The sequence below is a fragment of the Somniosus microcephalus genome, chromosome 15 (genome assembly GCF_052327205.1).
Source record: "Somniosus microcephalus isolate GS21.2 chromosome 15, FLI_Smic_1.0, whole genome shotgun sequence".
In the NCBI taxonomy this organism is placed as follows: domain Eukaryota; kingdom Metazoa; phylum Chordata; class Chondrichthyes; order Squaliformes; family Somniosidae; genus Somniosus; species Somniosus microcephalus.
The window spans coordinates 59,103,211-59,126,818 of record NC_141001.1 but is presented as its reverse complement, the minus strand read 5'-3'; the positions used below and the strand labels follow the sequence as shown (position 1 = coordinate 59,126,818).

General features: G+C 41.4%; 1 protein-coding gene across 12 annotated transcripts in view; it reads right to left on the bottom strand.

The window, feature by feature from the left end:
• The window catches only part of plekha7b (pleckstrin homology domain containing A7b), a 652,966-nt gene that overhangs the window by 143,885 nt on the left and 485,473 nt on the right, over positions 1-23,608 (bottom strand). For 11 of the 12 annotated variants that reach the window (XM_086007862.1, XM_086007863.1, XM_086007864.1 and 8 more), the window contains 2 exons: positions 12,619-12,691; positions 11,021-11,121 (listed from right to left, as the gene is read on the bottom strand). In XM_086007862.1, the coding sequence (XP_085863988.1) occupies positions 11,021-11,121; positions 12,619-12,691 (174 nt within the window). Of the gene's footprint in view, positions 1-582; positions 791-919; positions 3,695-11,020; positions 11,122-12,618; positions 12,692-23,608 lie in introns of those variants that run through there. The other variant, XM_086007873.1, reaches the window with a different exon arrangement.

Here is a 23,608-nt window from a genome sequence, read left to right as displayed (position 1 = left end):
TTTAAGGAGATTGAGAGGAGTAAACAAAGTTTGAGTCAAACTGGACTGTGTTGCATCTCCCAATGACCAACAGAGTGATATTGCCAAATCCTGAGAGCTGGACACCTACCTGCACTCTCAGTTGGAGAATGGTATATGTTGCAGGTCTGTGAAAGTGAAAATAAACATTAAAAGGATGAGAGGACTGGGGTAGGAGTAGGGTTTGATCCCCAGCTCTGTGCTAATTTAGCTGATCTCAGCCAATGCAATACATAGTCTTACATAGTATTTACAGTGCAGAAACAGGCCATTTGGCCCAACGGGTCCATTACAGTGTTTATGCTCCACACGAGCATCCTCCGAACCTTCCTCATCTAACCCCATATCCCTCTATTCTTTTCTCCCTCATGTGTTTATCTAGCTTCCCCTTAAATGCATCAATGCTCGTCGCCTCAACTACTCCTTGTGGTCGTGACTTTCACATTCTATCCACTCTCTGGATAAAGAAATTTCTCCTGAATTCCCTATTGGATTTATTAGTGACTATTTTCTATTTATGGCCCCTAGTTCTGGTCTCCTCCACAAGTGAAAACATCTTTGCACCTGCTTAATATCTGTTACATCTCCAGCTTTTTCCAGTTCTGATGAAGGGTCCCAGACCTGAAACGTTAACTCTGTTTCTCTCTCCATGGATGCTGCCTGGCCTGCTGAGTATTTCCAGCATTTTCTGTTGTTATTTCAGATTTCCAGCATCCGCAGTATTTTGCTATTATATAAGTATTTCATTATCCTGTTCTTGACTTTATCTCCCCTATTAAAGGAAGAAATATTTTAGCATGTTTGCACACAGGTATACACCAAGTGACAGTGACACAAGACACAAATGTCTCTGCTGAACTTTCCAACTATGAAGTATAATAAATTATTAAAAAGATAGTACCTATTCATTCAAGAGGTTCTCTTTTCAGGGAAGCCATCTCAGGAAGCATAAGAATCCTCTCCCAAATGACAGGAGGGAATGGATGAAGAGCAGACATATGGGAATAGACGAACAGAATCAGATAAGAATGTCAGGCAAGTGATGAAAGGAGCTTGCTCCACTACTATTTCCTTAGAAGTCGTCTCACTAAATGCATAGAGACTTTACAAAATAACTTGTTAAATGGGTTTTTTGGGATGTATTTCAAAACTGTGAACATTTACATAACAGTTTCTTCTAAAATATTCCATTCAGTGCATGCTCTTCAATGTAACTCTGTAGGGCTACAATAAAAGTGGATTTTTCTTGATTATACTTCTTAAAGTATAAAATATGGAGTTCCCGAATGGGTTAGTAGGGAACTGCACCATGAAGTGTGGCACTACACCTTACAGGTCAAAAGGCCCCAGGTTCAGCATTTTGGAATTTTTTTTGCTAGTTGGCTGTTCTCAGTCTGACTTGCAGCTCAGACACTAGCACTGGCTTCATTACTCCAGGGGGTGGGGGCAGGGAAACAGGCAGGAATTCACTCCTGATCAAGATGCCCTGATATCTGCTGGAGAGTGCATGTAAACGAATGTCAGGTGAGGATGTCCTCCACAATCAAACATCCTGGCAACACTCACTGTCTAAGCCCACATATGAACAACAACCACTTGCGCAATTTCCCAGAGAGATACGTGTGTTCACAGAAATGTCTTCCAGAAATACTCAACAATTTCAGGTGAGGAATGGAGAAATCAGGGGTAAACCAGATGGTACTTTTTGGTTTGACTGTAAATGATTTTGAACAGCACCCTCTATAAGCCCATGAAAGTGATATTGTCTCCTAGAACACATAGCATTTACGTCTTAGATTTTTGTGAAGCTCTACAGAATGTGTTAGTTGCAAGAAGAGTCTCAAAGCATACAATTAGACTAGATCAGCAACTAGAGTCAGCAGAAAAAGCTAGCCCCACAGTTTGAAATTACAACATGCACCAAAACACCAAACCCATACAAAATTAGTCAACCACACCATTCTGGAAGCTGGAAAGTTACAAGAGAAATTCAATTTGTGAAGCAGTTTGGACCATAGCGTATTATACTTGGAGATGCCATTACTTTAAACACCACCAGTCCTTCACAAGGCCAATGCTCCCGACCCCATATCTACTCCATTACCAAGACCACCTACTTCTACCTCCATTGCATCTTCCACCTCCACTCCTTCCTCAGATCAAGTGCTGCTGAAACTCTCGGCCATGCCTTTGGTCACCTCGAGACTCGACTACTCCAACGCTCTCCTGGCCAGCCTCCCACCTGGCACCCTCCGTAAACGTGAGCTCATCCAAATCTCTGCTGTCCATTTCCTAACTCGCACCAAGTCCTGTTCATCCATCACCCCAGTGCTCACTGACTTACACTGGTCCCGGTCCAGCCCGGCAATGCCTCGATTTTAGAATTTGCATCCTTGTTTTCAAATTCCTCCAGGGCCTCACTCCTCCTTATCTCTGTAACCTCTTCCAGCCCTACAACCCTTCGAGATTTCTGCACTCCTTTAATTTTCATCACTCCACCATTGATGGCCTTGCCTTCAGCTGCCTGGACCCTAAGCTCTGGAATTCCCTCCCTCTCCCCCTCTACCTCTTTTAAGTTGCTCCTTAAAACTTCTCTCTTTGATCAAGCTTTTTGTCACCTGTCCTAATGTCTCCTTATGTGGCAGTGTCAAATTTTGTTTGATAACACTCCTGTGAAGCGCCTTGGGACATTTTACTATGTTAAAGGTGCTATACAATGCAAGTAGTTGTTGCTCAATTGCTACAAAAGATAAATACATAATTATATTATTCTACAATTTAAAGTTATCTCTCAAAGAAGCAACACTCCCCAGTTTGGACTTGTTGGTAGCAGGAAGTATTCTGTCTCTACAGCGAACAAGCCACATTATGAATTGCAGTCTCACTATGCTCAGCATTGTTATAGTGTACTAACTGCTTTAACAAGTTATGGTCGCCAAGTTTGTTGTTCATGGTAAAAGATTTAGTTGTAATTTCTCTACCACTATAATTACTTTATTATTTCAGTTTTATTGTCCCATTCAATTTTACTCACTAGTGCGAGTTCAGTGAAATTGAAGGGTCGATGAAATAATAAATAATTACTTGTTAGTATCCAGCATGATGCCATGAATGTTTGAGGAAAGCCGAGGCTCACAGGTTTTATTTTGTTTTCCAAGTACACTTGGTTTTGCAAGATAACAGGGATTACTCACAAGACCCATTTGATAACATTGCAAATGGAATAAGCAACAACATTGTATCTGGGACTCGGTGCACGTTGAGTACTGAACTTGCTGACTCCACTTAATGCTGTGGCTGAGACTCACTCAGTATATTGAACATTTGATGTTCTCCAGCATGTATGTCTTAGTGAGTCTACAATATACTTAACAAAATAAAAGGCGTTGCATTCACATTATACTGAAAAGGTGGGCCTTTTTTATTCTAGATGGGCTGAGGACAGTGCAGATTTGCATTGCCACTTCATTGAATCTAGATCTAAATTTTTAACAAGACAGAAATGAGTTACTGTAATATTTCATCATTGAATTGGACACTTCAATTGTATGGTTCTATAACAAACTATAGTAGTTTATTGTTTAACATGCAACATCGGAAGAGTTACAGTCACCAAGCCTGACAAGCTGAGATCAGCTAACTCAGCATAGACTGAGGATCAAACATGGGAACATCCTGGGGTGTATGGCTCAGTAGCACACTGGACACCACAGGACCTCAAGGAACCATCAGGGAGCATGTTTTTAAACAGTTTTTTAAAATGTTATAATTTACTCTGTTACTTTCTGGACGACATGTCCTGGCTGGTGATCTGTTGCACCCCTGATCACATCTGTAGTGTAAGAGACAGCACCTGAGAAGAATCAACCTCCAACTTCCTCCTTGTTGTGAAGTACCCGGTCTCCAGTTTTTAGGAAGAACAAAAATGATTTTACACACGAGTGTTAATGTTTTAACGTCTAAATTTACCTCTCACACTGACTCCGTAATAGTTGTTTACAGTGAGCCTTGGTTCCTGAGGCATGAAAAAGGGAATTTGACAAACCTTCCAACTAGAATTACACCATAAATAATATATATCACACAGTAAGGGCTAATACCGGAAGCAAAAGTTAAGGCAGGATTCAAAACATTAATTGAACCACCGCACAGGCTGATTCAGGTGGATATCGTGCGCATGGGTGTTTCATATCCTAGCTTCAACCAAGCAATGGCATCCTGAAAGGCAGGCCGCCATGTAAGCTCTTTTGTTGATTAATGGATTAAAGTATTAAGAATAGCTTGTGGGTTTGACATAACAAACAGGCAATGCTATTGAGGAAATATATAGATATAATTTGCATTGGCAGTTACATCTCATGCGTGACTGCGGTAAAGTGATCCACTTCAATTCACAAAATCTTGCATGATGTAATTCTCCATATCTCCAGTCATTACGCACCAGTCCACAAGATACAAGGATGTCCATTGTTTCTTTTCTGCTGAGTAACCCTCTATTTTGGTCTCACCATACAGAGTTCCAGTTTAGCAGTTATTGATATACTGTTTAAAATACAGGTGTTGAGGGCTTTACTTCATTCAAGTACAACCCAGTAGTACGCTAAGAGATTTTTTTTTTTTTAATACAAAAGCCAAATTTAGGACTGATATCAGGAAGTTCTTCATACAAAGAGCAATTAACATCTGTAATGTACTCATGGGTATGGTGGCGGTGGCAAGAACCTTGAAATCACTTACTAGCTACAAGCCATGGTTAGGGGATTGTTGGATTTTTCTGGATGGCCAAGTTAAAATGAGCTAAATGGCTTTCCTCACTCATCTTGTGATCTGTGAACCTGACTTTGCATAGTCATATATTACTGAATCATATGGGCTGATTGTGACTACATTCATTAACTATCTTCAATAGTGATAAACTCGAGAAATGTCTCACCATACCCATTAGTGTCAATGCAATTATAACATCTGGGCTATTTGTTACCGTTTAATTAAAAATTAATTTAAAGAAGGCGTTTAGTTTTATAAAAGTATCTTTCAAGGAAGTATCCTACATTGCTGGTGGTCATGGACTCTGACATAGATTCCGTCATCAAAATTAACATTTTAATTAGTTGCATAGTGGGCTGTGTGAAAGTACAGCAGGTTAGATCTGCAATACATTTTGTAAGAATAGTTGGGCACTCATTCATGTCCACGGTGAGATCTCAGCCAATCCACCATAGGGACATGCCAAACACAACAAAAATATTTGACCGCGAAAAATTAGAAATACTCTCGTATAACATCCTCCACCCCAGCAATCAATTAAAAAACAGCATCGCCAGCAATATAAGAATAGAATCTCTGCCATAGAGAACATATCGCCTGGGATATCAAGGGAATGGAACATGGAAAAAATTACAAATACCTTCTTTTATTTTTCCTGCCAAATTTCTCGACCAGTTTTGTCAAGCACCCCATCTCCTGCAGATTTTGACTTTTTCCCCTGAAGTACGGTTCCAAGGGCACCTAGTGCTGCCCGCTTACCTCAGCCAAGTGGCCATTATTCACACATGAACCTTGACAGTAACCATTGGCAGGCTATTCATTTGTGGTGGGTGTCACAGTTGAGTCTCATCTGCCCTCAGATTAGTTGTGGTGCCCCCACTGTTGCCCTTGCTGGTACCAGCCATTTCAGAACATATCAGGGATTGCTTTTCAATTGAAAGGCAACCCCTGGTCTGCGTGGAGTTGGCTGATGTCAAACTAAAACCCATGAAGCATGTGCCCCGTGACTAGGTGAATATATCTATTGAGTAGCTGAAGCGCACAAACCAGGATGGCCAACCAACTGCCAGCTATCAGACACAACTCAGCATACAACAACAGTTGTAAAAGCTGAAGTGATTCAATGCAGCTACATTTCTGATCTCACAAGAATTCCTGTCTACAGTATGGAACCAGGTTCAAATACTTCGGCATGGAGTTCCGCTAGGGGCACAATCAGCAAAATGCAGCCAGAATGTGCTGGATACTGTGCCGGTTTTGCTGTTACACTCAAGTTTCTGTGCAAAAGCATTAGCATAAGCCCGAACTTAAAATCTCCCATGAATCCAAGCAATCATGCTGCATAATTGATCATAATGAACTAGTGACTGGAACAGGGCATTCTCCACAAAGAGGAGTGGGTTTGCCAGGAAATGAGCCATTCTTCAACTGGCTGATTTAATGCTCTTTGTCTTACTTCTTAATTGGCTTCAATTGATTACTTTGATCTCCCCTTGGTACAGAAGACCCATGACTAGCAGTCAATGGAAGCCACTCAAGTGTGTCCTGCTCTGCTGTAATTGACTGAATTTAGACTAAATTACTTAAAATTCAGTTCAAATTAAAGTAATTGCAGCAGCAGGAGAAACACAACAGGGTTTTGCATCAATTGACTGCTGGTCACTGCAGGTACAGGTGATTAACACTGGATTCATGTGACCACGGGTGCCTGTGCACCTAAATATCTGGGTGCCATGTAATGAACACCCCAAGCAGATGCAAATCAGTGGAAACTGGCCATTCCAACCTGGGGGCATAGCCAGCTTTGTGGGCGGGAACTGCTGCGGGCGAATGAACTTTTGAACCAGCGAAAAAGATTGCGGATACTCCATATCTGATAGACGCTGATATCTGGGCAGAAATTATGCCGAAACTCCACACCTTCAGCTTTTACAGCAGCAGCAAGAGGACTTAGGTAGCGGACAGGACAAGGGAGGATGGGGCTCAAAGGGGCAGGACTGAGGTTCAAGCTGTAGTCGGGTGGAGGTCCATTTGACTAGTGCATGCAACCATTTCTAACTCTCAAAGTTAGCATAAACTTGTCAGCAAAAATTTAAAGTGAGTATACATTGTATATCCTCCATACACCATTGGGCGATAGGTTTTCTGTTTATGCCTTGAAGGCGGTAGTATATGCACATGCCACGAATGGATTGGCGGCACAGGAGTTAGACAAGTATCATACCGCAACTATCCACCAACATTTCAATGCCCAAGAGAGAGAGGGGAAAAAGCACCAACAAGGAGAGCAAGTTCAATCTTCTGTAGCTTGTCAGCTAAAGGCACAGCAAGTCTTCTCTTGGCTTAGTGACAAATATGGATTTTACTACAGGAAACTCTGTGCTATCCGGCACCGACGGGACCGAGCTGTTGCCATTCCCTCAAAACTGCCGGACAAACCAGCGTTAATGTTGAAGCATACGGTATCTGGCAACAAACACTGCTGCTTAGCAACAGCTTCTAAACAGTCGGCCGTACCTTGGAAGCGTCTCTGTCGCTTAGCAACAGCTTCAGAGAGACTTTGCAGAGCCTGGCTGTTGGAAAAAAAAAAGCCACGAGAAGAAAAAAAACCTAACAAAACAGCTCCTGATTTTTGCCGGTGGCTCGAGCTTGCCGGACATTTAGCCTCCGGATAACACAAAGTTTCCTGTAAAGTACAATTTGGCTATGTGAACCTGTGCATGATGTTAGAACCTGCAGCAAATCATAGACGAGAAGATCGTCCTTCTGAAATGCAACAAATGTATGCTCTGTCTTTTTAATTTCAGATCAGCACGGTGGTATGCCATTAACTGATGCACAGTGTCAAAGAGCACATGATATGATTGTATGATCATAGCTTCCTCCCACTGTGAATTTTTGATTTCACTCATACTGTAAAGGGAAGGCAACAGGCACCAATGTGGAAGCAGCAACTGTCCCTGTAACATTGATACTGGAGTTCCAACGCACTCCCAATCTGAGGTGCTTGCCTTTGCCTGGCAAGCCAAGTCTAACTGCTTATGTGTGCAGTGGATCTCAATCCTGCTTTCACAACAAATCCCCAGGTCTACAAAAAGCTCACAAATAAAGTTGAGCTTACACCAAGGGAGAGAAAAGAAGTAAATCCAGGTCAGACGTCACCTTCATAGCTGGGTTGCTAAACAGATGCACATAACCATTGGAGTAGGTCACCTGCCCACATCCTCAATTGGATAGCAAGGATGAGATACAGAGAAGAAAACAAACTAATTTAAATTAATTTGCTTCACCCACAATTTAAAGCAATGGCAGTGATGCTATCAAGATCAAATATGTGCAGAGTTGGCTAATTCACACGCTTGTTACTCTACAGACTACTACTCTTAACAGGAGACACTATCAGGGGTGGGGAGGGGGGTCACTGCTTATTTCCTTCATACATTAAGTAGTTGGTGACATTTCATTATGTGGGACATTGGTACTTATGAAATGGCCTGGATCTCACTTATGGACCTTTCAACGGTGGTCCTTGGCAAGCTTGCTGCCCCATAAATCTCCATTCATGACTTGTTCAGATGTGGGGTGGTTGCCAGAGGAGGGATTCAAGTGCTGCTACCTCTCCTTGGCTTGTTGTCCAATGAGAGAAAACAAGGCAAAACCCAAAGGCCAATAGTTCCATTCCACCTAGTGGTTTCATTTTCCTTTCCCTGTGGGATGTATCTGGCCTCTACTCAGTGATGACACAGGAGCTCACTATGTAGGAAACTGCAGGTGCAGGCCTGAATTCCACCACTCCATGGTACATCATAACATGTTGGGAATTGTGGGCCTCCTGACAGTGTGGAGCTTTATGACAAGATTACATTTATTAACATGAGTCAAATGTAGATGTGATTGTTAGTTGTTTTGGAATGCAGTCTATGTTGGTCAGCAAAAAAAATATTTGCTGTATTTCTCTTTAATATTTTTATTAATGATCTAGATGTAGGTGTTGGGGGCACGATCTGCAAATATTCAGACAATACTAAGATTTGTACGAGTGTCAGGGCTGTAGGTGGTGCTCGACTGCTTCAGACAGATCTTGATGTTTTGGGGGATTAGGCTTGTGACTGGCAAATGATGTTTAATTTGGAAAAGTGCATTGTTATGCATGTGGGCAGGGTGAATGCTGAGCATGCATACAGCTTTAAAGGAAAAGCATTAAAGCAGGTGGAGAAAGAAAGAGATCTGGGTGTTCAAGTACATAAATCTCATGTACAATGCCTTGAAGCAATAGCTAGAGTGAATAGGGTGTGGGGTGTATTTATAGGACAAATGACTACAAGACAAGACAAGGCATACTATTTTGTCCTTGTACAAGACCTTTGTCAGGCCTCAGTTAGAATAACGTGTCCAGTTTTGGTCTCCTCACATGGTGGGTGATATTGAGGCTTTGGAAAGGGTGCAGAGGAAGGCCACCAGACTAATTCTCTGTTTAAAGCATCTTAGTTAGCAAAATACTGCAGGTGCTTGATATCATCTTAGTTATCAAGATAGGCTAAAAGAGCTGGGATTCTACACTTTAGAGAAGTGTAGACTTAGGAGTGATCTAATTGAGGTTTATAAAATGATGAAGGGAATAGACTGTTTGAGTTGACAGTTTGTTCCAATTAACCAGGTTAGGGAGGACCAGGGGTCACACATTTAAGTTGTATAAGCCCAGAGCTAGGTTAAATGTCAGGTGGTGGTTCCTTTCCCAGAGAATAGTGAACCTCTGAAACAGGTTACTGGCTCGTGTGGCGGATGCTGATTCACTGAATTCCTTCCAGCAAGAGTTGGGCCTGTTTATGGCTGGGGCGGAGATCACCTCATACATAAGGTAGCTGCTGCATAGAATTCAGGGCCAGAGTGATCTCCTGGACTAGTTTAGATCACCTAGGGTGGGAGTCATAGAGGAATCTCCCACATTTGTTCCCCAAATTGGCCTGTGTTTTTAAATCTAGTTTTTCGCCTCTCCCGGGAGATCATCTGGTTTTGGGTGGGGTGGAGAGTGTACCTATTGTGATGCACAAGGTATGACAATTTGTGTGGGACAGGTTGAATGGACCAGAGGGTCTTTTCCAGTCCTATGTATTGCTCATATGTATCTTTATACACCAGCAATTACATGAAAGCTAGATCCAGATGTTACCTGATAACAGTATTGCTTCAAGCCACTGGATTAATTTATTATTAGCAAGAACATTAATGCTATTAAATATTTAATTTGAAACATCTGTTCATCACTTTTGAAAGTTTGGATTCTGTAGCTCCTTTTATACAATGAATGTAATAAGCCGATCAGAGAGTTCAGTCATTCTCACAATATAATGGAATGTTAAGAGATTGTGGTTAGTTACAACTGCATAGTTTAAAATAGGTCCATGTTTATAAGCTCAAATCAGACCAATCATGCTACAGTGAGCAAGCCAATGAGAAATTGAGACTATCCTGATTCAAGCCTCGTTTTAGTTTTCACCTCTGCCAGAGCACTGGAAAACTGTTAGTGAAGCTGTTGGCTATTAGTACCAAACAATTAACCAATAACTAACGAACAGCAACAGAAAGATCACTCAATTTCATGCTCATAATTTTCAACGCCCTCATTATTTTCAGTCAGAATTTAGAAATATCTTACACCCTGGACACAACAATTTAATGCCAACAGTGTAGAAGGTTGTATTTGATAATGGTTATAATGTAAATTTCAACAAGACTGAGGTCATACTCATGATGGCATTCTTCTGTTTTTGGTGTGCACACAGATGGCTAGCAAATTTCTTAAGTGATTAAAGGTAGTAATGCACTGCCAATTCTGATTTAGCTTCACTCTATTGACTGGTATATCAGTGAGTAAAGATCCAGGGGCCTAAAATCCATGGACCCAACATTCTGGCTTAAGTGCCAGGTGACCTCCATGCTTGACCCCTCCAGAGTATTTGAGGTCATCTTATTAAACTTTGGCCCCGAATGCCCGCACCACTCGGAGCACATCTTGGGCATCAACAGTAACTACTGATCTAATGGCTCAGTACCACAATGGGCATCCGGTGAGGCCGGAGTTATTTTGGATCACAAATTAGCTATGGGAGTTTTCAAATCTACCTTTGCATTTATAAACACCATTTCAAAGCAATAATTAATACCTTTATAGAAGTACTTGACCAATAAGAGATTTTTAATCTCTATATGTGCTAAATTTATTGCAGAGTCCTACCTTGAAAGCATATTTGCGACTTATGTGATCTTCAGATTCAACTGGTGAGATTACATAACTGGGCAAAGGAATGCTGCCCAACACCATCTCCTCTCTGCTGTCTGTGCAATACAAAACAAATTACAATATTAAGTTATTTTCATTTACTTCATATACTTAGACTTTTTTACATTCACAGAATAAAAACTATTCAACAGCTCTACCGAAATGTGACAGCACACTCTTATTTTTACAGAGACAAATTTTCATCAAGGCAAAATATTGCTGATTCTTGTATTTCTGCCAGCACCACCCCCCCCCCCCCCCCGAATTAGCTCCTCATATCCTGAAGTTTGTGACTCATGCTGAGGTGCGACTGTATGGGTCCAGTAGCTGTCCCATACCTCACCCAAGCATAACTCTAGACAGTGAGTGTAGGTAGGCTATTCAAACATGGAGGCCATCAAAACCAAGCCTGATTCTATCATCACTCAACAACCACACACACACATTGCAACAGTGGCTAATTGATATCAATCAAAAGGAGAAACTCTGGCTGATTTCCTTTCCCTAGCCCAAAGATTCTTTTCCAAATAACTAATTTATAAAAGGTAACGTATAACTGAAATTTTAAAAAGTTTTGAAATGCATATTCAAATGCCAACCATGAAGTATTGAAGAAGTCAGAGTTATAGATTTTCATTGACAAAAGCACAAATATAAATTAGACAAATTAAAAAATACATATATTCTATTAAACGCTTAACAGATAAGCAACATCAGATTAACAATCACCTTTCCTTTCTAATTAAGGGTTACAATTATTTGATATTACCAGTGTATTATCTACCCTATTCTTCAACTCATTCATAAGAATTAAACACTAGCAAAGCAAGGATAACAGAAAATCTACTCATGTCATTGAGTTTAGCAATGTCTGTTTATCAGAGACAGAATCAGCATTCAAATATAATCGTGCTATCAGATTAACAATGTTCAAATTAAATGAATTGCTGAAATAATTTGCAGTACCTGCCCTCTCCAATGTTTTCTCTCCTCCTCCCCTGGAATACTGACTCACCCAAGAATATGGTTCCACATGCTCCAGCTGACCTCCAGGATTTCAGCCCTGTGCTCATGTGTGAACATAGGCAATGAGTGTCTGCAGCCTATTTGACATGGGTGCCAAGGGATCACACTTCATAACCAAACCCGAGCCTGTTCTCAACAGACATGTTCTCACTTTCCAACAGTGAGCTATTGTACTGAATAGTAACCAAAAGCAGCAGCCCGGGATTACTTTTTCCTTCTAACCTACTGAGCAGAAAAGGTGGTGCATTTCCCTCTGAATTACTAAAGAGTCCATGCAGACTGATTAATTGGATAATTATAGAACTGATGAGGATCCATGCTTATAAACTGCTAGAATGGATAGAAAATGAAACATTCTAAAATCAACATTGCATTTGAATATCACCATCGTCAGGGGTTGAACCGACATGCAATTCATCAAGTTACACCTAGATTCAATAGTGACAATCAATCAGTGTACGGCTTCTGTTTATCCAACTTATCTATTAAAGTCTTTTAAAACAAGGAAGTGCCAGTCAGGTACTCACCTTTGTAATAGAACAAGCAATATTCTGAGAGTGCAAACCATCGGCGTTTCCACAACCTCATTCCAGAACTGTCCTACAAGTACAAACAGACAATCATCTATCAAGTCAGAGTGGCTTTAATAAAGACAAAAAAAAGGTTTGACAGCTCATGTGCACTGAAACATAACAAAGATAATGGCCCGTATTTCCCGATCCCTATGGGTGTGTACACACCCGTAGGGGCCTCGCAAGTGCCAGTTTCAGGCATGCGAGGTGCTGAAAACCAGCACTTCCGATTAGTCAAGAATTTTCTGGACAGATCATCCACCTGCTCTGCAGAAGGGCCTCTATGGGTGGAGAGTTCCGCTTTCTGCAGAACCTCCGCCCGCTGAAAACCTTTAAAAATCTTACGCCTGGTAAAAGCAGACGCAAGACCGGCTTTTCCCAGCAAAAGTTTTAAAAAAGTAAAAAAATAATTTTTTTCCACTCATTTATAATTAAAAAATACTTTTTTTTAAAAAAAAGTAAGTATTTTTAGCCCCGTAAAAAACTTTAATTTTTTTTTCAAAAAATTTAATTTGTTTAAAATATTTAATTTAATGTAATTTTAAATACGTGATTTAAAAAAAAATTATTTAATGTTTTACTGTATTTTTTGAGTGATCCCCATTCATACTTTTGACTGGTCTACACTGAGAGTCCTGTCAAGAGTGTGAAGGGAGATTTCCTTCTTCCATTGGTTCCCCATGGCCCACGTGATCCCAGGGTCGCTTGCGAACTGCCTGCGCCCCTGGGATACCTGGGCCCCTGTGTGCATGCACCAGGAGAGGCCCAGGAGCTGAAGTGTCGGGACCTATGAAGCCAGCAGGTAAGTTCGTAGATTTTTTCCAGATTGGAGGCATCCGCACGCAGGAAGCCTCCGATTGGAAAATCCGGGCCAGTAAGAACAGCTGGATGTTAGATGCGGCAAGATGCGTCAACCTCGCAAAATAACAGTGAGCGACTTAAACAAGGACATAACGATGAAAATCTGAAACATAAAAAGAGAACGCTAGGAATACACAGAAGATCTATTAGCATCTGTAAAAAAGGATGGAAAAATAGTGACCCTTCACTAGAATTGTAAAAGGAAGGCAGGTGACCTTACAGAACTGAAGAGAGGGGAGAACGGGTAAAGGTTACCAGTCAAATATGTTAAAATATAGCACCAAGGACACAGCAAAGAGGATGATTATCCTTTTTGGAGGCTGGGAGAATTACTATGTTTTTCCAGTATTTTATGACTTCATCCCAGAAATTATAGTACTGCCATTAACTCCATCACGCCTGCAATTTGCAGTACAAATGTGATTTTTATATGGCATATGCATAATGTTCCTACTGATTTATCGGTCCCTGAACCTCTTCAGATATTGCAATGCAGTGAATGTACATTACAAGTGTTTTATGACACAAATAAATTAATGATACCCTATCATTTGACCAGGACAAATAAATATTCCCTTGCAGCAAGACTGATGCATTTTAACAAGCACTATATAATAGTCCAACCACATGGCATTTAGTGTACTATTATGCTATACATTTTGCACAAGTGTTAAAAAGTAAATAACATCCTAACAGGTAAATTACACACTAAATTACAACCACAATTTTTTCTATCCAAGCTATTGGCGCTTTCTTCCCAATATGAACATCAATGCTTCAAAGTTGCTGTAGGAGGCAGGAGTTTCAATCTTGCTCAATACACCAATTATTTGCTTCAAGCATTAAAAGAATCATAGGGCCTGTGGGCAACATGTATGCTGTACAGAAATTAGCCTAAGTAAAGAATACTAAATCAAATTGACACTTATAAGTTCTGTATATATTTTGCAGTTTTAAAAGGCACAAATAATAGGCAACCTAAGGTTTCCTGTTAGAAAGTGCATGAGAGCAGATGGCTTAGTTACAGACATTTTCAATTCAGAATAGCTTGTCTCATTGGGCCAGAATTTGTCAAAATAATGGTGAGGCTGATGACACTGGCAATCATACAGCAATTTCAGGCAAGCTCAGATGCGTGGTTAAAGGTGAAAATCTGAAAGTTGCTGTCCAAGATGCTCCGCTCAGCCTATAGCTTCCCAAAAACGGCATCTCGCTGTCGGACTCACCGTTCAAATGCATTGAATGATGTGAAGTTCCTGTACTTGCATGGTAGATACAAACTAAACTCGCCACAGAAAGTCTGGGCTTGTCCATTTCAATCTAAGTACCGTTTTTTATTCGTTGCAGGATGTGGGCGTCGCTGGCAAGGCCAGCATTTATTACCCATCCCTAATTGCCCTCGAGATGGTGGTAGTAAGCTGCCTTCTTGAACCGCTGCAGTCCGTGTGGTGAAGGTAATCCCACAGTGCTGTTAGGGAGGGAGTTCCAGGATTTTGACCCAGTGACGAAGGAACGGTAATATATTTCCAAGTCAGGATGGTGTGCGACTTGGAGGGGAACTTGGAGGTGGTGGTGTTCCCATGCACCTGCTGCCTTTGTCCTTCTAAGGTTAAGGTCGCGAGTTTGGGAGCTGCTGTCGAAGAAGCCTTGGCGAGTTGCTGCAGTGCATCTTGTAGATGGTACACACTGCAGCCACGGTACACCGGTGGTGGAGGGAGTGAATGTTTAAGGTGGTGGATGGGGTGCCAATCAAGGGGGCTGCTTTGTCCTGGATGGTGTTGAGCCTCTTGAGTGTTGTGCCTCTTGAGTGTTGTTGGAGCTGCACTCATCCAGGCAAGTAGAGAGTATTCCATCATACTCCTGACTTATGCCTTGTAGATGGTGGAAAGAATTTAGGGAGTCTGGATGCAAGACTCTCGCTGCAGAGTACCCAGCTTCTGACCTGCTCTTGTAGCCACAGTATTTATGTGGCTCGTCCATTTAAGTTTCTGGTCAATGGTGACCTCCCAGGATGTTGATGGTGGTGGATTCGGCAATGGTAATGCTGTTGAATGTCAAGGGGCAGTGGTTAGACTCTCTCTTGTTGGAGATAGTCATTGCCTGGCACTTGTGTGGCGCGAATGTTACTTGCCACTTATCAGCCCAAGCCTGAATGTCATCCAGGTCTTGTTGCATTATAAGATATCATGAATTGGAAGAAATAACTTGAGACAAAAAAGTCTCTTCAGACTGGTGTTAGAATAACTGGATAGATGCTCAGACTTTGCTTATGTTCTTGGTTCCCTGCGGATGTTATATCATTCTGCACCATGGCGGTGACCTTGTTTCCAGACTAGCTGTCTGCTGTTTGTGTGCTAGAAAGGTTGTTGACTGTATCTTTGATAATCTACCCTAGGCCCACCCCTAAAAAGGAGAGTAAGAGAGATATGAAGAGAGCTTTTAACACAGACGGTGAAGGGAAGGGAAGAACTGTTCGCCACACCAGTCGTTTGTCCGATCAGGACCGATACCAGCTGCTTATCACATTCGTATGTCTACTATGTCTATCTTGATTATGTGTTTCACTTAACTTAAACTGTTGCTCTTTAATAAAAAGCCTTACAACTCCTAAGACCCTTTGGGTAATGTGTGTGTGACCTGTGATCCAAATCTTACAGTGGTGTTAGAAGTGGGATCACAGAGTCGGGATTTCGTCTCTACAAGGACTGTGCGGTGGTCACCGCTACCAAAGCTGTCACGGACAGATGTATCTGCATCTGCGACAGGTAGATTGGTGAGGATGAGGTCAAGTAGGTTTTTTTCCTCGTGTTGGTTCTCTCTCCACCTGCCGCAGGCCCAGTCTGGCAGCTCTGTCCTTCAGGACTCGGCCAGCTCGGTCAGTAGTGGTGCTACCCAAGCCACTCTTGGTGATGGACATTGAAGTCCCCCACCCAGAATATATTCTGTGCTCTTGCTACCTTCAGTGCTTCTTCCAAGTGGTGTTCAACATCGAGGAGTACTGATTGATCAGCTGAGGGAGGGCGGTAGGTGGTAATCAGCAGGAAGTTTCCTCATCAATGCTTGACCTAAAGCCATGAGACTTCATGGGGTCCGGCATCAATGGTAAGGACTCTCAGGGCCACTCCCTACCGATTGTATACCACTGTGCCGCTGGTGGGTCTGTCCTGCCGGTGGGACAGACCCACCAGTGGCCTCTGGATTACTGGTCCAGTAACATAACCACTATGCTACCATTTTTAATGGCATGGTAATCTTAATTACTGCCAAACAACCTCTCTGACACTGAAAATTAACTTTTACAAGTTTGAGGTCTCATTCATTCAGCTTTTAATTGTTGTTGGAGGTGTTAACAAATGTTAATTTTTTTTTACTTTTTCTTTGTCTCTTTTTTCTCTCTCTGAATTCAATCTTTCTTTCCCTCTCTATTTCATTTTCTGTACCTGATTTGACATTGAATTTATTATTCTAACTTACACTTTCTGATTCAGACTCTGTGCTGTTCATTAACAATGCTTCAATATAATTGGTTAAGGAGATACACAGTTGCTTGTCCTGTTCACAAAGGTCCCAGATGCCCTGTGGATCTCCTACCCACAACCACTTGCCGTGCAAAAGCTCATGGAAATTAAACGGACAAGGGCAAGTCTAATGAATGGCAGGTCCCAATGTGCAATTAAATACTGGGCCAGATCTTGCTGGAACGGGGCATCTCTTGGCATACGGCGGTAGGTAGACTTTTTCCTGCATCCTTAAGTTTGAAATATTTTTTGCGCCGTAACTTGCTGGATGTGCAAGCTTTTAACGGCGTGCTGAGGGCAATGGGGCATCTGTGACCTTAGTGAACAGCGGGACCAACAGTGTATCTCCTTAATGAGATTTAAAGATTGAGGACAAAACCGAGGAATGACAGAGGGAGGGTGAATTAGAGACAAATCACGTACAGAAAGAGAAAGAAAGATTGGATTAAGAGAGAAAAAGAGACAAAGAAAACAAATGTAAAAATTTAAAATTTGACATTTTAAAATCTCCAACAATAACTTACAATAATGCAGGAATGAGACTCAACAGTTTAAATTGTTCCATTTCTGGGGCAGAGAGATTGATTAGCATTACATTAACAATTAGCACATAATTTAAAAAGTGTACTTACGCTATTAATTATGAGGCCTAACTTTCTGCAGTGAGTTTAATGAGCAATTAATGTGCAAATCCAACAAGTTATTAAAAATAACGGGGGTGGGGGGCTAAGGGCGAGATGCCGTATGTGCGAAGCAAACAGCTGAGTCGCGTAAATCGATCAGTAAGTTCTGGGATTCGCAACTCATGTAGTATCTCTTAATCCACTGAACTTGTTGACCGATTTGTGCATTAATAACGGCGTGCTTCAATAACAGTTATATTTCCAGGAAGGTATGGCCCAATATTTGCACCACCTATTTCATTGATCTATATGAAATATTATGAGCATCAAACTCCTCTCCTTATATCTGCTCTTCATCCCCACAAATGGATATTTTTCATCAGCTGATTATAGCATTGAGCATGAGCCCTCCCAAGCTCTGTAAAGTCATGAAGCAGAAATAAGGATGAGCTTTCTTTACTGTGCCCCAATCCAACCTCACTGTGACATTTTAAATTTTGTTAAATATTTAAGCTCATGATTTCTTGGAGGAACACTCAATTGAGAACCAACTCGTGGCAACTTAAAAGATGTTTTGCGCTATGGGCCTACATCCACTAGGACATTTCACACAGCGTCCGCCCAAACTAGTTTTACTGAAGACCTAAAAAGGAAAGCTTCATTGCAGTGATTTCTAGTTGCATTTATACTATAGCTGGTGCAAATCAAATAGTATGATATAGCAGTCCTATAGGTCTCCGAGGTCAACGGCAGTCATCCAACACAAAGTGGCATGCCTATTCCTTCAATCAAATTCATCTTTAAGATCACTATTATTTTAAGCAGCAGTCTCAATAGGATCTTGTAAACATTAATACACATTTAATCTCCATAGAATAAAAAACTGACATCCAGGCCTCAGATGAGGTTTCTAAAAAGCACAACTATTAGGCAAAGTGAAATGGAACATGATACAGGTACACTATCCCTTATCCGAAAGCCTTGGGACCAGCTGAGTTTCGGTTTTCGGAATTTTTCGGATTTCAGAAGGTATTATTATAAGACTGGGAAATTTGTATTTAATATAAATTTTAAAAGTTCAGGCTACCTCTTGCGACTGTTCCGTGTCTCATTCCCCTTCCTGCTTCTCTGGAAAGCCGGATATCGGCTGATTCCTACTAAGCTGGCCCGCAAATCAGGTCGGGGGTCGGGTGGGGGGAGAAAAGAATATCGGACGGGCCGCGGTTCAGGTCGGGGGGGGGGGGGTCGTCGGGGGGTGAAAAGAATATCGGACAGGCCGCGGTTCGGGTCGGGGGTGGGGGTGGAGAAAAGAATATCGGACGGGCCGCTGTATTGTTGGGTTCACTCTCCCGGTACCTCCATCACACTGCCTGGCTCGGCCTGCAATCTCCTACCCAGGAGGGAACTCTGTGACCCTCTGCCCTGCTCAGCGTAAGTCGTGCGCCACTCTGGTCATGTCGTGCGCACGACTTACGCTGAACGAAAAAACTTTCGGTTTTTAGAGGTTTTCGGTTTTCGGTAGTTCGGATAAAGGATAGTCTACCTGTACTAGCACAGATCAGTGCTAATAGCAACTTCAAGTGGCTCTAGATTTTCTTTTCTTGCCATCTTAGTAACGCAATTACTCATGACATTGAACAATGAAGTACCTGAACTAAATATTACTGGTTATGCTGCACGTTTCATTTAATCCGAATGTATTGGAATTCACTGGTTCAATACCTAAATAACCATATTTCCTTACCCTCAGCTATGTCTTGAGTAGTAGCAATAATCAGTTGAAGATACTAACCTTGGGTAAAAATATCCATTAATTTTCCACTGTTCAGTTAGGTTTCTATAAACTCCTACAATCTCAGGTTATTACAGGCTAATACCATTTGTTTCCAGTCTCTAAGCAGACTGGAGGTCACAACAAATAAGCCATATTCTTCATCTGACAATCCAATGATACACAAAATTGAATATATTTGAAAGACGCTGTGTATCACTGTTCCAAATTAATCTTGCAAGAGCTCTACTTACCAAATAAAACAGCCACGGTTGACAAGAGATAACATAGAACATAAAACTAAAGGAAAGAGCATACAAAGTGCAAGAATAGTGTAGATCCAGGGGACTGGGAGAGATATAAAGAACACCAAAGGAAGACAAAAAGATAGTAAGAACTGCAAAAATAAATACGAAAAGAAACTTGCGAGGGATATCAAGACTGAGCACTTAGAGAAATTTGAACTGATTAGAGAGCCAATATGGATTTGTAAAGGGTAGGTTATATCTAATAAACCTAATTTAATTTTTTGAGGGAGCAATTAAAGTAGTAGACAAGGGAATGTCTGTGGAGTTTATATGGCCTTCCAGAAGTCATTCGATAAGTTTCCACATTAGAGACTATTAGCTAAAATTAAAGCTCAGGGAATTGAAGGCAAATTATTGACCTGGTTAGGAGATTGGCTGAGCGGCAGGAGACAGAGAGTAGGGATATTGGGTATGTACTTGAATTGGAAGGAAGTGACTGGTGGAGTGCCACAAGGAACTGTGTTAGGGCCTTAGCTGTGCACTATATTTATTAATGACTTCGATAATATAATACAGAGCCATATATCCAAGTTTGCCAATGACACAAAGATATGTGGCAGAGTAAGTAGTGTAAACGGGAGCATAAAATTACAAAGACATCAACAGATCAAGTGAGTGGGCAAAACTGTGGCAGATGGATTTCAAGAGAGGTAAGTGTGAGGTCATCGAATTTGGAATAAAAAATTATAGATCAGAGTGTTATTTAAATGGTGAAAAGTTAAGAACAAATAAGGTCTAAAGAGATTTCGGGGTCCATGTACACAGTTCATTAAAATGTAGTGGTCAGGTACAAAAAATAAATCAAAAAGACTCATGGAATGTTAATCTTTATATCTAGAGGGCTAGAATATAAAGGGGAGGAAGTTTTGCTATAGCTATACAAAGCCCTGGTTAGACCACATTTGGAGTTCTGTGTACAGTTCTGTGCACCGCAGCTTAGAAAGGATATATTGGCCTTGGAAGGAGTGAAGCAGAGATTCACCAGGGTTCCAAGGGTTAAATTATGAGGAGCGATCACATGAACTAGGCTTGTATTCCCTGGAATATAGAAGGTTATGGGGTGATTTAATTGAGATTTTTAGGATTTTAAAAGGAATTGATAGGGTAGAGAGAGATACACACACTTTTTCCACTGGTGGGAAGTCTCGGAGAAAGAGGCATAACCTTAAAATGAAGGCCAGGCCATTCAGGAGAGAAGTTAGGAAACACTTCTTCATGCAAAGGTTGGTAAGAAGTGTGGAACACACTCCGACAAAAAGCAGTGGATGCTAGCTCAATTAATAATTTTAAATCTTAAAGAGATACATTTTTGCTAGTCAAGGGTATTCAGGGATATGGAACCAAGATGGGTAAATTAAGTTAGGATATAGATCAGCCATGATCTCATTGAAAGGTGGAACAGGCTCGAGGGGATGAATGGCCTACTCCTGTTCCTATGTTCCAAATCTTCTTTGTAGATTTTTCTATTGACCCTCTCCTTTTTTCTTTCTCCTTTCTCTATTAATTTTCTACTCTTCCCGGCTCAAAGGCATCCACTATTCCCAGGTCATTCTACTGGATAATTTCTGAGCTTGATCAGGAGCAGGAACTCTGGCAAATTTTCTCTCCCCTAATCTTGGGGTACTGTTATCAACTGTACCGCCCCTACTGTTGCCCTTGTTAAAATCAGCTAATCAGCAAAGAGCAAGGATAATATCTGCGTCCTCCTATATATGTAGCTCATCTACTCATTGCCTTAAGCAGGCAAGCTATTGGAAGAGTTCCTTTCCTTTTTAACATAATCCAGTACTGCCACATGTCCTGCAGGAAACAAGATGATCTGAGTTGTGGAGAACCAGAGGGTGGGGTTGATTTTACTTTTTTTCCCCTCCCTCCTGTGAAATGATGGGTTTAGCTCTACTGCACTGGTTAAATGACGTGATACTTATCCAACGAGCTCAGGAGAGTTGAAGTCTCAGCGGCAATCCTTCTCTAAAGAATGGTTTACTGAATGGAGGCTTCTCTCCTTTCGAATAGACTTCCAGTGATTCAACAGGCATATCAGCACAATGAGACAATCACCATTACTCCATTTTCCTGCCCATTCCTATGATTTTCCCCTCCCCCCACAAACAAATATAATCATAATAACTATGGCCAGTCAGTAGGAACCTTTTTAAAACCATTTTGGTTTGCCTTTTATGCAGCCAGTCAATACGCAAAATAATAGTAGAATGATTTATTGCGATTTACAAAATGTCCTCTTGTAACACGTGTTTAAAATGGACAGGTTAACTTGAAATGCCAGATTTATCAAAATAACCCAACATGCCCAACCTTCTACTTTGCACTTGTTGTGGTTGGCTTTAATGCTTATACATATAGTGCTATTTCTTATCAAGATTACACGCTTTCCCTTTCTTTGCAAGAATGATCAGATGTCAAATCATGTTCTTTACATGCACTAGACTGCATGATCAAGACACTGCTTATCTTGACAGGCAGGAAAGTGAATTATGATCACTCAGACTTGGCTCAGTGGTAGCACTCTCTCCTCGGAGTCAGAATGTCGTGGGTTCAAACCCCACTTCAAAGATGTGGGCGCAGAATCTAGGCTGGCACTTCAATGTAGTACTAAGAGAATGCTGCAATGTTGGAAGTGCTCTCTTTCAGAGGAGAAACTGTTTCCACCAGAGGACACAGATTTAATGTAATTGGCAAAGGAACCAAAGTGGAGACAAGAAGAATCTTTTTTACGCGGTGAGCTAAGATGAGGAATGCACTGCATGAAAAGGTGGTGGAAGCACATTCAATAGTAACTTTCAAAATGGAATTAGATATATAGAAACATAGAAGATAGGAGCAGGAGTCGGCCATTCGGCCCTTCGAGCCTGCTCCGCCATTCAACGAGATCATGGCTGATCATCCAAACCCTAGCACCCGGTCCCTACACCGACAGCCATCCCACCCAAGCCCTATCCCCATAACCCCACGTATTTAATCCCCCCTAACACTAAGGGCCAATTTTTATCATGGCCAATCAACCTAACCCGCACATCTTTGGACTGTGGGAGGAAACCGGAGCACCCGGAGAAAACCCACGCAAACACGGGGAGAATGTGCAAACTCCACACAGACAGTCACCCGAGGCCGGATTTGAACCCGGGTCCCTGGCGCTGTGAGGCAACAGTGCTAACCACTATGCCACCATATACTTGAAGGGGAATAATTTCACAGCTATGGGGAAAGTGCAAAGGAGTGGGACTAAATGGATAGCTCTTTCAAAGAGCCAGCAAAGGAATGATGGGCTGAATGGCTTATTTCTGTGTTGTATGATTCTATGAATATGAGTCTCCATCTGCCCTCTTGGATGCAAAAGATCCCATGGCAATTTTCAAAGAGCAGGGGAGTTCTCAAAATGTCTGGCTAGCATATCGTTCAACCAACACATCCCAGATCAGATTATCTGGTTGATTTTCTCATTGTTGTTTGAGAGATGTTGCGGTGCATATGTGAAGGAATAAGCCATATAACCTATTCAGAAAAGTACACCATGCTATGAAAGAATTCTGGCTTTATTAAAACATGACAAACTGGGTTTGGAAATCTGGAAACCTAACTATGAAAAAGCTGTGAAAGCATTCTGGCTATAGAGATAAGATAGTTGTTGACACTGAAATCAATAACCTTATTGAAACAGAAGGTTAAAGGCTCCGGTAGGCTGAACCTTTTGGAATGAAACAATGGTTCACCCTGGACAAGGTGTTCTAATTTACACTTCGTAAAGAAGCACATAAAAGTAAGAAACATCTGCCTTCGTAAAAATGACATCAAGTAAAAAAACACACCTGCCGTAACACCATTTTTTATGGTAAACTTAGAACA